Source organism: Meles meles, chromosome 5, assembly GCF_922984935.1.
Source record: "Meles meles chromosome 5, mMelMel3.1 paternal haplotype, whole genome shotgun sequence".
Lineage (NCBI taxonomy): Eukaryota > Metazoa > Chordata > Mammalia > Carnivora > Mustelidae > Meles > Meles meles.
In genome coordinates, this window is record NC_060070.1 from 87485792 (window position 1) to 87499865 (window position 14074).

The 14074-nt window shown below is 37.4% G+C and overlaps 1 protein-coding gene across 1 annotated transcript in view; it reads left to right on the forward strand.

Moving 5' to 3' along the window:
- The window catches only part of DNAH8 (dynein axonemal heavy chain 8), a 348142-nt gene that overhangs the window by 101935 nt on the left and 232133 nt on the right, over positions 1-14074 (forward strand). The window contains exons 23-26 of the mRNA XM_046005485.1: positions 7801-7997; positions 8565-8691; positions 10623-10858; positions 12796-12900. Coding sequence (XP_045861441.1) covers positions 7801-7997; positions 8565-8691; positions 10623-10858; positions 12796-12900 — 665 coding nt within the window. The remainder of the gene's footprint in view (positions 1-7800; positions 7998-8564; positions 8692-10622; positions 10859-12795; positions 12901-14074) is intronic.

Below are 14074 nucleotides of genomic sequence, written 5' to 3' on the forward strand. Positions count from 1 at the left end.
TGCCCTCACCTCCCCTCTGGTCATGATCTGTTTGCTCTCTGTAGTTAAGAATCTGCTTTTTGGTTTGTCTTTTTTTTTCCTTTGTTCATTTGTTTTGTTTCTTAAATTCCACACATGAGTGAAATCATATGGTATTTGTCTTTCTCTGACTGGCTTATTTCTCTGACTTAGCATTGTACTCCCTAGCATTATACTCCAGCCATGTTTTTGCAAATGGCAAGGTTCCATTCTTTTTTATGGCTGATTAAAGTCATTACTACATGTTTATTTGTCTAACTTTGCATTAAAATTTTAAAAATTAGTGTTTTCCATACTCCATTATAAATAATAACACACAGACATTTTCTTTATTTTAATTTTTTAATAAACATATAATGTATTATTAGCCCCAGGGGTACAGGTCCACACAGACATTTTCATCCAGAGTTTAGACATAGGTGAGCAAGGATGTCTATCACTGCTCTACTATCATAATCTTAGATTCAAGGAGAAATTATAACGAGGCTTAGTACTAATTCTACTTTCAGCATTGTATTTGGTCCAATGAACTTAGTTTGTCAGAACATGATACTTAAAAGTTCTGGGTCAGGTGTTCCTTGTACATAAAATACATATGAGCTATTCCCTTAAGTAATTATGAGTGTGATACAGCACTGACCCCAAGTTTCATGGATTTTTTGGACAGTTCTGTGTAGAAAGCCAAATTATTGAGAAGTAAAAATTGTATATATTTAGGATATAAATGTGATGTTTTGATATATGTATATGATTACCACAAAGTAATTAACATGTCCATCACCTCCCACAGTTAGCATTTTTTGGTATATGCATATGGTAAAATAATTTAAAATCTACTCTCTTAGCAAACTTCAAGTGTACAGCACATTGGTAGTATCTGTCGTCACCATGTTGTACATTAAATCTCAGACCTTACTCATAACTGAAAGTTTGTACCCTTTGATCAATATCGCCCCTTTTCTCCACCCCTCAGCCTCTGGTAACCATTGTGCTACTCTGTGTTACTATGGGTTTGACTTTTTTTTTTTTTTAACAACGGAATATTATTCAACTTTAAAAGAATGAAACCCTGCCTCTGTTCACAACAAGGAGAACCTGAAGGGTGTTATACCAAATGAAATAAGCCAGACACAGACAAATATCATGTAATCTCATTTATACATGAACCTAAAAGAAAAGTCAAACATTTTTTTTTCTAAAACTACATCCTCTCCATTGGTAACCAGTAAAATGTAAATTAAAAACAGTAAGATACCATGTAAGTTACAAGAACAGGTGGCCCAGGCTCCATATACCCTTTCTACGTGCACCAACACTGCTCTGATTTTGTCTGTGGTCTCATGGGGTATTCCCTAAAACCAGCTAATGGAGGGTGAAAAATCTCAGGCCCAGTCTATGTTGAGTTGGTTTGATATATTGGTGTGAGTTGAAAATGGACTACTGCACTATAGACTATAAGGAGTGGCCCTTAAGGACAGCAAGAAGGGTACTTTCCCCCAGTAGGCAGAGCTTCAAGCAGTCTATCCTTCTGAAGGAGAGGTGAATGATCTGAAGCAAAGATATACATGGCTTTTGGACAATGATGGGTGGCTAGACTGGTTGTTCAAGACCTAGAAGGAGCAACATTGAAAATCAGAGGCAAGGAGGTCTGGGGGAAAAGCATGCGAGTGGGTCTCGCACATACACATAAAATAGCTGGCAAAGGAAATATTAGTGCCATCCTTTTTTTCAGAAATGTTTGATAATTTGTCCAGGGGCGCCTGGGTGGCTCAGTCAGTTAAACCTGCTATCATCACCTCTATTCAATATTTTATTGGAGAAATCAGGCAATAAAAAATGAAATAATTGGAAAGGAAAACTAGGGTTGTCCTTACTTTAAAGATCATGGATAGGAAATTCCATGAATCTAGAGATGTCTATTAGAACTAATAAGTTCAATAATGTTAATGTATAAAAGTCCAACATACAAAAAATATTTCTATAATGGTCAATAATTCAATTAGAATGTAATAGAATTATATGTCAATTATATCTCAATAAAGCTGGGAAAAATGTAATAGAAAAAATGGGTTTTTCAATAGCCTCAAAACCATAAAGTAGTGGGGCACCTGGGTGGCTCCGTGGGTTAAGCCTCTGCCTTTGGCTCAGGTCATGATCTCAGGGTCCTGGGATCGAGTCCCGCATTGGGCTCTCTGCTTAGCAGGGAGCCTGCTTCCTCCTGCTTCTCTCTGCCTGCCTCTCTGCAGGCTTGTGATCTCTGTCTGTCAAATAAATAAACAAAATTTAAAAAACAAACAAACCATGAAGTAGTTAATAAATAAATGTAAAAATATTTGCATAGCATTTTTGGAGAAAATAACTATTATGGAATGGTATAATGAAAAATAGAAATAAATCCACAACATGAAGAACTTCATTTGTTAGTTAATTTACAAACTTGATAGAACTTGATACAATTCCAATGAAATCACAACAGAATTTTTTATACAATTTGTTAAATTAATTTTAATTTTTTTCTGTAAAATTATATGGAAGGGTAAAGAGCCAAAAATAGCTCAAAATTTTGAAGGAAAACAAGGTAAGAGGTCCTATCCTGACACATAGGAAGGAGTGTTATTATGACAGACTAATTAAAACAATCTAGTCTGTCTATTAAGGCAGACTAATTAAAACAACAAAATAAATGTTTCTAAATTTTGAGGGGTCCAAGAATAGATAGACCAGTGGATCAGGACAGAGTTACAGCAATACTCATATATATGAAAATTAGATATATGACACAGGTAGACTTACTAATCGAAGGAGAAAGAATGTGTTATTTATTTATTTAAGATATACTTTTATTTATTTATTCATTTGAGAGAGAGCACAGGGAGGAAGAGAGGCAGAGGGAGAGGGAGAAATAGACTCCTTGATGAGCAGGGAGCCGGACTCAGGGCTTGATTCCAGGATATTGGGATCATGACCTTACCTGAAAGCAGACACTTAACTGACTGAGCCACCCAAGCACCCCTTAAATTAGATTTTAAAAGCATCTTAAATTCGTAACCCATTATTTTATATTTTGTAGCACTGTTAAATATATATATATATATATATATATATATATATATATATACATATTCTATAACACTCGAGTCAAATATAACAAATATATTTATGACATTAGAGTAGGGAAAAATTCTTAAGACACGTGAAAGTCAAACCATAAAAGAAAATATGTTTAAGTTTGACTTCTATTTTTCCCCCAAGATTTTATTTATTATTTGACAAAGAGATACACAGTGAGAGAGGGAACACAAGCAGGGAGAGTGGGAGAGGGAGAAGCAAGCTTTCTGCTGAGCAGGGAGCCTGATGCGGGACTGGATCCCAGGACCCTGGGATCAGGACCTGAACTAATGCAGACACTTAACGACTGAGCCATCCAGGCACCCCTAAGTTTGACTTCCTTATATTTAAAAACATTCTTTAAAGGATACTTAAATTTAAATAGCTGTGCTGAGATCCTTAATAAAATATCAGCAAACTGAATCCAGAAACACATAAAAAGGAGCATCTATTATGACCAAAAGAGGATTATCCCAGAAGGTTGGTTTGACATGACAAAATACACCCTGATAACAGAATAAAGGACAAAATCACATGATCACCTCAGTAGACACAGAAAGGATTTGGTAAAATCCAGCTCTCTTTCATGATAAACATATTCAACAATCTGGGGACAGAATTAAACTTCTTCAACCTGATAAAGGACAACTATGAAAAACCTACAGTCAACATCCAACTTAATGGTGAAAGAATAAATTATTTTCCCGTAAGATCAGAAACATGTTAAGAATGCCAGCTTTCACCACATTGATACATTATACTGGACATTTGATCTAGTGGCTTTAAAGATTTTTATTTATTTATTTGACAGAGAGACAGTAAGAGAGAGCATGAGAGGGGAGAAGGTCAAAGGGAGAAGCAGACTCCTCATGGAGCTGGGAGCCTGACTGGGGACTCAATCCCGTGACTCCAGGACCATGACCTGAGCCGAAGGCAGTTGTTTAACCAACTGAGATACCCAGGAGCCCCTAATCTAGTGGCTTTTTTTTTTAATTTTTATTTGTTTATTTACAGCATAACAGTGTTCATTGTTTTGGCATCACACCCAGTGCTCCATGCAGTACGTGCCCTCCCTATTACCCACCACCTGGTTCCTCAACCTCCCAACCCCCCCACCCCCCCCACCACCCCTTCATAACCCTCTAGTTGTTTTTCAGAGTCCATAGTCTCTCATGGTTCATCTCCCCTTCCAGTTTCCCTCAACTCCCTCTCCTCTCCATCTCCCCATGTCCTCCATGTTATTTGTTATGCTCCACAAATAAGTGAGACCATATGATACTTGACTCTCTCTGCTTGACTTATTTCGCTCAGCATAATTTCTTCCAGTCCCGTCCATGTTGCTACAAAAGTTGGGTATTCGTCCTTTCTGATGGAGGCATAATACTCCATTGTGTATATGGACCACATCTTCCTTATCCATTCATCCGTTGAAGGGCATCTTGGTTCTTTCCACAGTTTGGCGACCGTAGCCATTGCTGCAATAAACATTGGGGTACAAATGGCCCTTCTTTTCACTACATCTGTATCTTTGGGGTAAATACCCAGCAAATCTAGTGGCTTTAATAAGAAATTAAAGATATACAGACTGGAAAGGAAGAGACAGAACTGGCTTTATTAACAGATAACATTATCATGTAATGTTAGATGCAAAAACATCCTCAGGAATACATACACATGCAAGACTATTAGAACTAATAAATGAGTTCAACAAGTATGCAGGGTATGAAGTCGATATAAAGGCTCAATTATATTTCTAAATACTAGGAATGAACAATCTGAAAATGAAATTTAAAAAAAAAACAATTTCATTACAATAATGTCACAAAGAATACGTTTAACAGAAGTGGTAAGTCCTGTACACTGGAAGCTACAAAACATTGCTGAAAGGTACACCATGTTCATGGATTGGAAGACTCAGTACTGCTAAAAATGGCAATTCTCCCAAATTAATCTATAGATTTAGTGGAAACTCCATCAAAATCCTAGAAAGTGGTTTTGCCGAAATTGAGTTGATCCTAAAATTTGAATAAGGAATAGGAAAATTCAAAGAAACTGTAATAGCCAATATAATTTTGAAAAAAGATAGTAAAGCTAGAGTAGTTGCATGAGTTGATTTCAAAACATACTATAAATTTACAGTAATCAAAACAGTACAGTGTTGGCCTAAGGAGAGACATTTAGATCAGTGGGACAGATAGGCAACCCAGATATAAACTTTAGAGTCAACTGACTTTCTGAAAGGATATCAAGTCAAGAAAATGGGGTAATGGATTGCCTCTGGTGCAGGAACAATTAGACATACATCTGCAAAATTAGACATACATATGCAAAAAAATGGAGTTGGTATCTTACCTCACAATATTCAAAGAAATTAACTCAAAGTCAACTATAACAAACTGAAGCTTTTAGAGGGGAGTAGGGTAGGGGATGAGTTAGTCTGGTTATGGGTATTAAGAAGGGCACGTATTGCATGGAGCACTGGGTGTTATAGACAAACAATAAATCATGGAACACTACATCAAACACTATGATGTACTGTATGGTGACTAACAAAACATAATAAATTTTTTTTAAAGAAAAGAAGGACTGAAACTATAAAAATTTTAGAAGAGATCATATAAGAAGTTAGTGATTTGGGGTTAGATAAAAATTTCTCAGAAATGACAGTAAAAATGTGATCCATAACAAAGAAAATAGACCAATTGGAGTTCAACCAATTTAAAAACTTTTGCTCTTCAAAAGACGCCATTTAAAAAATTAAAAGGAGAAGCCACACATTTGGAGAATATATTTGCAATTCATGCATCTGATATAAAGTACTTGTATTCAGAATATATATAAAGAACTCAAACTGAGTAATAAGAAGACCATCACCCCCCCAAATGGGCAAAAGATGAGTTCAACAAAGAGGATGCATAAATGGCTAAAAAACACATGGAAAGATACTCAGCATCAGTAATTATTAGGGAAATGCAGGTTAAAACTATGATGATATACCACTGCACACCTACTGGAATAGATAAAAATTTTAAAAAATCTACAATAGTAGTTGTTCACAAAGAACTTGGAACTCTGATGCATTACTGAAGGGAATGTATAGAAAGGTACAGCCACTTTGGAACTGGTTTGCCACTTCCTTAAAAAGCTGAACATAACTTTGCCATTTGGCTCAGGAATTCCACCCCCAGGAATATACCCAAGAGAAATGAAATCATTTGTCCATGTGAAAGTGTGAATGTTCACCGCCGCATTATTCCTAATAGCTTCAAATTGGTAGCAAACCAGATGTCCAAAAACCAGCCAATGGACAAACAAAATGAAGTAGAGCTACACCGGGGAATGCTTCTGTGCAGTAAAAGGGATAGAACTGCCAGGACTTGCAACATTAGTTACTTAGCTAATTAAGCCAATACCTTGTAGTTTCTTTTGCTTTGATTTTGATTAAAATTAAGACAAAAGAGCAAATGAGTGACCTGGTCTTAAGAAAAGACCGTGGCAAATTCAACAGGAATCCTCTTTTAGGAGATGCTTCTCAGCTTTGGCTAATTGTTGCCATGTAGGAACATGGGTCCTGTGCTACCAGATTAAAGCTTTTCATTTTTATTTTTATTTCTTTTTAAAAAATTGTTTGAGAGAGAGAAAAAGAGAGAGGAGGGATAGAAAGAGAATCTTAAGCAGGCTTCATGCCCAGCATGGAGCCCAGGGTAGGGCTTGACTTGGGGCTTGATCTCACAACCCTGAGATCATGACCTGAGCTGAAATCAAGGATTGGACACATAAAAAATTGAGCCAACAAGATGCCCTAGATCAAATCTTTTTATTAAGAAAATTTTTTTTTAAGTTTTCTTATTAACTGGAGAGAGAGAAAGCACAAGCAGGGGGAGTAGCAGACTCCCCACTGAGCAGGAAGCCCAACGTGGGGCTCGATCCTAGGACCCTGGGATCATGACCTGAGCCAAAGGCAGATGCTTAACTGACTGAGCCACCCAGGCACCCCAGATTAAACCTTCTTAAAAGAGAAGTTAGAGATCTGGCATTTTGCATGAAAGATCATGCTTTTTAATTGTTCACAACTGTTTTGAAAAAGCAAGGCATTGTTTGATCCAAACATATCTGTATAGTCTGTTGGATTCCCCAATACTTGAGAATTTTGAGCAAAGCAGTGACATGATCAGATTTTGCCAAGAGATGCTTATAGTCGTGGTTAATAGTGATTGCATGATCTAGATATACCAGATGTTGAGCTAAGATGAACATATGTTGTCTCATTTAATCCTCACAAGTATTTTCATGAAGATTAAAAAACTGCCTAAAGTTATTTAGATAATAAATACGGTGCCTCTCTTTAAACCACCATGCTTTTCTGTGGGACAGCAATGTCAGTGCTTTTGATCTTTCCTTGGAGGACTTATTTTGGGGGAGGGGTGGTTCATCAGTGTCTTTCTCTTCTCTGAAAAGAGTTTCCCCACATTAAAGAAATCTAGACTTCAGAATCTGACACAGTGGTTTAATAAGAGTAAGTGAAGGCATAAGAGAATAGTTCTAATTACTTGGAGGAAGAGTCTTTTAAAAACAACAGCTTGAAAAAAAGTCTACGAATATTAACATTGATAATATTTAAAGTTGCATATAGAAGTTATCTACATAGAAAAAACATCTGACATATGTTTTTAGGATCTTTTGAAGAAATTATTCCTGCAAGGAAGCTGAAGAATTTTTATCCAGGGGTAGCAGAACACAAGGATATTTCCAAGTTGGTTCTCCTCCTTTCTTCCTCTGTGAATTCTCTGCGAAAGGTGGCTCATGAAGCTTTGCAGGACTTTCAAAAGTATAAGACGCTGTGGACCGAAGATCGAGATGTGAAAGTGAAGGTCTGTTTCTGGTACTTGTGATACATTCTGGGTTTGGGTTGTTTATATCTAACCAGTGGCAGAGGACCAGGAAAGCGTCAGTGACCATGACAGGAACTCCTGAGCAGAGGTCAGGAACCTGTAAATGCCCAGCTCCTAACATACTCGATTTTCTGCAGTTCTCCCAACGACACTTGGAGGCAACTGAAAGGAATGAGGCTCAGGCAGATTTCATTTAATTTGCGTAAACAGTTGAGTACCGATTACGTCCCAGACACATTCAGAGGCTGGGTATTTGAGAGCGTCTCACACTTACATAGATACAGCTGTCTTTTTGGTTAGAGACCCAAGGACACATGAATAACTTATTATTATTATTATTGTTATTGTTATTCATGGTAGACTATGACATTCCTTCACATAACCTCATCTTCTGGTACTCCTGGCTCATCCCTCTCTTTACTGAGCTACTAGCCTCACATACGAGTGGAAAAGTATATAAACAAACAAAATAAAACAAAACAAAAAAATGCAATGTGAGGTTTATACTATTAAAAAGCTAAAGAAAACACTGTTTCCTTACTACAGGAGTTTTTGGCTAACAACCCCTCTCTGACTGAAATCAGATCAGAGATTCTACACTTTGCTACTTTTGAACAGGAGATCGATGAGTTGAAGCCTGTTATTGTTGTGGGAGCCCTTGAAATGCATACAGGTATTTAAAAAATGTTATATATAGTATCTAGTTTCACATGAAATGTTGCTTTACTTAGAAAACAGTTATGAAGCTACTTTGGTACAATTTTATAAATATCAAATATTTCTGGACCACTAATATTGTTCATATATATGTTATATATATGTATATATACAATGTGTGTTATATATATATTATTATATATTCTTTGCATATAATATTATATCAGGGTGGCTTAATATACTGCGTACAATGCAATTCCTTAATTGGCAGTCAAACAATGAAGCGACAGGTGAAACTCTTTTTCAGGTTACTGTGAGGAAGGAATTGCATACATGAGAAGGAATGAAACAATTTGAGGTTTCCTGAGATGTTAATCCACTTGGGATTAGAGTATCAAAGGATGATAAGACAGCCACTTAATATCTGAAATAAAAAGCCCAACCTGGTTTTACTGATTACAAGAGTAAGGGAGAGTGATGCTGGTCAGGTGCAGGTGTCGCCAGGACAGTACACTCATATGGGGTGTCTGGGTAGCATGGGCTTTCAGGACTGTGGGTGTAAATAGGTTAATACCATCTGTGGAAAGATGTTTACTCACGTGAGGTTGTTTTTGATTGGTTGGCACACAGAGGCGGGCTTATCCCTATGTTCTTTTCTATTGGTTGACATTCAGAAGGGAGAGACTGATGCTGATTGGGTGGCAGAAGTATGTGACCTGAGGTCAGGCCGTCTATAGATTGGGTTTAAAACTGAGTTATGGTGGATGCCATGGTTACAGTGGTACAGTCTTGTCAGAAGTTTGTGGGATTTTATTCTCAGAAGATATTTGAATGACCTATTTTACATCAACTATTCACCTTAAGTAGATTTTCAGATATATCCTTAAGGAATAAGGGTAACTGTGGCTCTCAAATTTGACTATTCAGTTTACCCGACCTCTTTAACCCCATTCCTTCTGTTGGTGGTAATGATAGAGCTCACCACATGAACTGCTTTATATGGGACACTTAGCATACTACTTGGCAAATAGTTGATGTTCAATAAATATGAAACACTGTTATTGTTTTTTTTAAAGGTTTATTTGTTTATTTGAGAGAGAGAGCATGGGAGGCAGGGGAGGGGGGCAGAGAGAGAGGGACAGAGAGAATCTCAAGCAGACTCTCCACTGAGCAAGGAGCCAGACGCCGGGCTTGATCCCACCACCCTGAGATCATGACCTGAGCTGAAATCAAGAGTCGGCAGCTCATCTGACTGAGTTAGTCCCTTAAATGCTGTTACTATATCTATAAAGAAGGGATTTAACTGGGGGAAGAATCACAAATGCTCGAAGGGAATATTTAGTTAGAAATCAGAAGCTATGCTTCAGGGGCAATAATTCCAAGAAGTATAGACTTTTGAAAAAATAGTTTACCTGTTATTATTACTATTATTTAAATTTCCTATTTGTTTTTTCATCGTGGTTAGCACTGTGATTCCTCATACAAAAATCAACTCCAGCACAGTGTGAGAGTTGGCTGGGGGCTCGATTTTAGAGAGAGAGAGAACTCAGAAATGGAATAGGCAGCAACGGTTCTAAAGAAGTAGGGAGATGGGCTGAATGCTTGGGGACTGAAGAAAAGGACAAGGCAGGCCCATGAGGTGCAGACCTCACGAGAGGATCTCTCAGTCCCAACCAATGAGCTGGCTGTATGTTACCTCAGCTCTCTGGTCTAACTGTTGGAAGTTGGCGGGGAGCAGTCATATTTCAAGTGCGGCAGGCCTGGGGGGTCAAGGGATACTAAGAGAAGAAAAGAGGAATGTGTAAGGATTGGTAAGATAGAGTTGACTGTTTGGAGCTAGGATCATCAAGTAGGACAGTGCAGTTAGAGATGTTCAGATTAGACAAGAAAGAAATAGTTTCAGAATGTCAGTTGTATTCCATTCTGATCATTCTTCCTCTTCCCCAGAGCCAATGAAATTGGCCTTATCAATTGAGGCTAAGGCGTGGAAGATGTTACTCTGTCGCTACTTGAATGAAGAATACAAAAAGAAAATGTCAGACATGATAGCATTTATCAATGAATACTTGAAAAAGTTATCTAGACCTATTCGTGATTTAGATGATGTCAGGTTTGCAATGGAAGCCTTATCATCTATCCGTGATAATGAAATTCAAATGGACATGACTTTGGGACCAATTGAAGTAAGAAATGATCACATTTTTCTTTCTTGAAAATTTTTTTTAAAAAAGACACTAAAAAATTGTTCTGTTAACATCCTTTCTTCATCTATTTTATGGCACAGTCTGCCAGTTTCTTCTTTCTAATTTGGTGTCCTTGGAGGGGTTTTGACAATTACCAACAGTGAACAGTATACAGAGGAAAATATTAATTAAAATATTAATATATAATATAAATATATTAATTAAAATATTGATAATGCTGAACTGGTCTAGACAGTGTTCAGTTTTTTAGGCTAGCACCAACATTTTACAAAAATGAATTCTTGTGTTCTTTCATGTCAATCCCAACATTCTAGGCAAGTTCCCCAAATATCTTTGACTTTCTTTAGAAACTGGTTTTAGGTCTCATTCACGACCAATGGCATGCTGAGGGCAGCATGGTGGGAAGAGTCCACTTAGGCTCAATAGCAGTTTGTTGGAACTAACATCAACCAGAGATGTTTTTAGGGTGGAGTACTATATTAGTTTCCTACTCTGGCTATAAGAAATTACCATAAACTTAATGGCTTAAAATAACATAAAGGTATTATTTCACAGTTCTACAGATCGTAAGTCTGAAAATGGATTATACGGAGTTAGAATCAAGATGTCAGAAGGGCTGTATTCTTTCTGGAGGCTCTAGGAGAGAGTCCATTCCTTGCTTTTTAGCTTCTCTTCTAGCTTCTACAAGCCACCTGCATTCCTTGGCTCACAGCTCCTTCCAGCAGTGGCATCACTCCTTCCCTTGCTTTAGTTTATACATCTTCTCTGGCTTTACTCTCCTCCTCCCTCTTTCCCTCATAAGGACCTTTGTGATTACACTGGGTGCACCCAGTTTGTCCGGGATAATCTCCCCAACTCAAGTTTTCTTTTTTTAAACATAATCATATTTGTAAAGTCCCTTTTGCCATGTAAAGTAACATTCACAGGCTCTGGAGATTAGGATGTGGACAGCATTGGAGAGGACCATTATTTTGTCTACCACAAGTTAATTCTGACTAATATTTAAATTCCTGGCTCAAGGTATTAATAAAAATCAGACTCTTAATTTATTTTATTACTTTTTTTTTTTTTTTAAAGAGAATGAGCGCACTTGTGTGAGTGGTGGAGGAGGGGCAAGGTCCTTAAGCAAGGTCCATGCCCAGTGTGGAGCCTGATGCAGGGCTCAATCTCATGACCTTGTAATCATGACATGAGCCAAAATCAAGAGTTGAATGCTTAACCCACTGAGTCACCCAGGCGCCCCAGAAGCCTTATTCTTCAGCATGAATTCTTTTAGTAAATCCAGTTGCCGGTCCATCCCTTTGACCATTCAAGTTTTTTTTTCTTCAGAATATCTCCACATCATTGTTTCATTCTGTTCTTTATATAGCCAGTGCATATTTTAATAGAGTAATGAGAAGATATTTTGCATGGTGTTGGACAAAGATCAAAGAGGAGAGAGGAGATCAAAGAGGAGAAAATGATCCTAGAGATATTTTCTAGGCTAGTATTTCTTTCTTTTCTTTTATTTTTTTAAATTTAAGCTCCAGCCCAGTGTGGAGCCCAGTGTGGGGCACGAACTCATAACTGTGAGATCAAGACCTGAGCTGAGACCAAGGATCAGATGCTCAGGCAACTGAGCCACCCAGGTGCCCCGACTAAGATAGTATTTCAGTGTGATCTGCCTGCATCTCCATCAGAATCAACTAGGTGCTTATTAAATGTAGATTTCAGGACCCAAGATGTAGAGTCAATATCAGGTATCAGGGAGAATCTAGAGGTGCTTTATATGTGTGTTTAATTTGGGGAGCCACTCTTCTAGAATATACTCTCTTCTTCTAAGAATAGGAAGAATAGGAATGTATTTCTAGAAGGCATCTAAATCATTTGGCATTTGCTTTCCTTGTGATGTTTCTGAACTCTCTCTCACTTTCCAGGAAGCCTATGCTATTTTAAATAGATTTGAAGTTGAAGTGACCAAAGAAGAATCAGAAGCAGTTGATACTTTGAGATATTCTTTCAACAAATTGCAGAGCAAAGCTGTAAGTGCAAACTTAATTCTTGTTTTTTTATAAGTCACCATCTCTAGAAAAAAGTTTTATACATTTTAAAGCTTTAGTATTATTGTTTTAATAACTTTATTGGGGTATAATTTACATACCATAAAATTTACTGTTTCAAAGTATACAGTTCAGTGATTTTTCATATATTCATAGAGTTGCACAGCCACTGTAATTATCAAATTTTAGAACACTTTCATCTTGCCAAGAAAAACCCCATATCTGTTAGCAGCCACTCCATCTTCTCCCTCTTTCCCTAGTTACTGGTAGCCATGAATCTACTTTTCCATCTCTATGGATCTGCCTTTTCTGGACACGTAATATAGATGGACTCATACAATATGTAGCCTTTTGAGACTGGCTTCTTTCATTTAGCATAAAGTTAAAACGTTTATCCATGTTGTCCTCTGTACCACTGCTTCATTCTCCTAATGGCTAATGATGTTGAACATCTTTTCTTGTTCTTATTGGCCACTCATCCATCTTATTTGGAGAAATGTGAACTTAAATCCTTTGCTTTTTAAAAAATGGGTTGTCTTTTTATTTATTTATTTTATTTTATTTTTTTAGTTTGTTCTTTTTTTTTAAATTGATTAATTTATTTTTTCAGCGTAACAGTATTCATTGTTTTTGCACAACACCCAGTGCTCCATGCAATACGTGCCCTCCCTATTACCCACCACCTGGTTCCCCCAACCTCCCACACCCGCCCCTTCAAAACCCTCAGGTTGTTTTTCAGAGTCCATAGTCTCTTATGGTTCGCCTCCCCTTCAAATTTCCCTCAACTTCCTTCTCCTCTCCATCTCCCAAACTCCTCCATGTCATTTGTTATGTTCCACAAATAAGTGAAACCATATGATACTTGACTCTCTCTTCTTGACTTATTTCACTCAGCATAATCACTTCCAGTCCCATCCATGTTGCTACAAAAATTGGGTATTCATCCTTTCTTCTTCTTCTTTTTTTTAATAAACATATAATGTATTTTTATCCCCAGGGGTACAGGTCTGTGAATCACCAGGTTTACACACTTCACAGCACTCACCATAGCACATACCCTCCCCAAGGTCCATAACCCCCTCCCCCTCTCCCAACCCCACCTCCCCCAGCAACCCCAGTCTGTTTTGTGAGATTAAGAGTCATTTTTGGTTTGTCT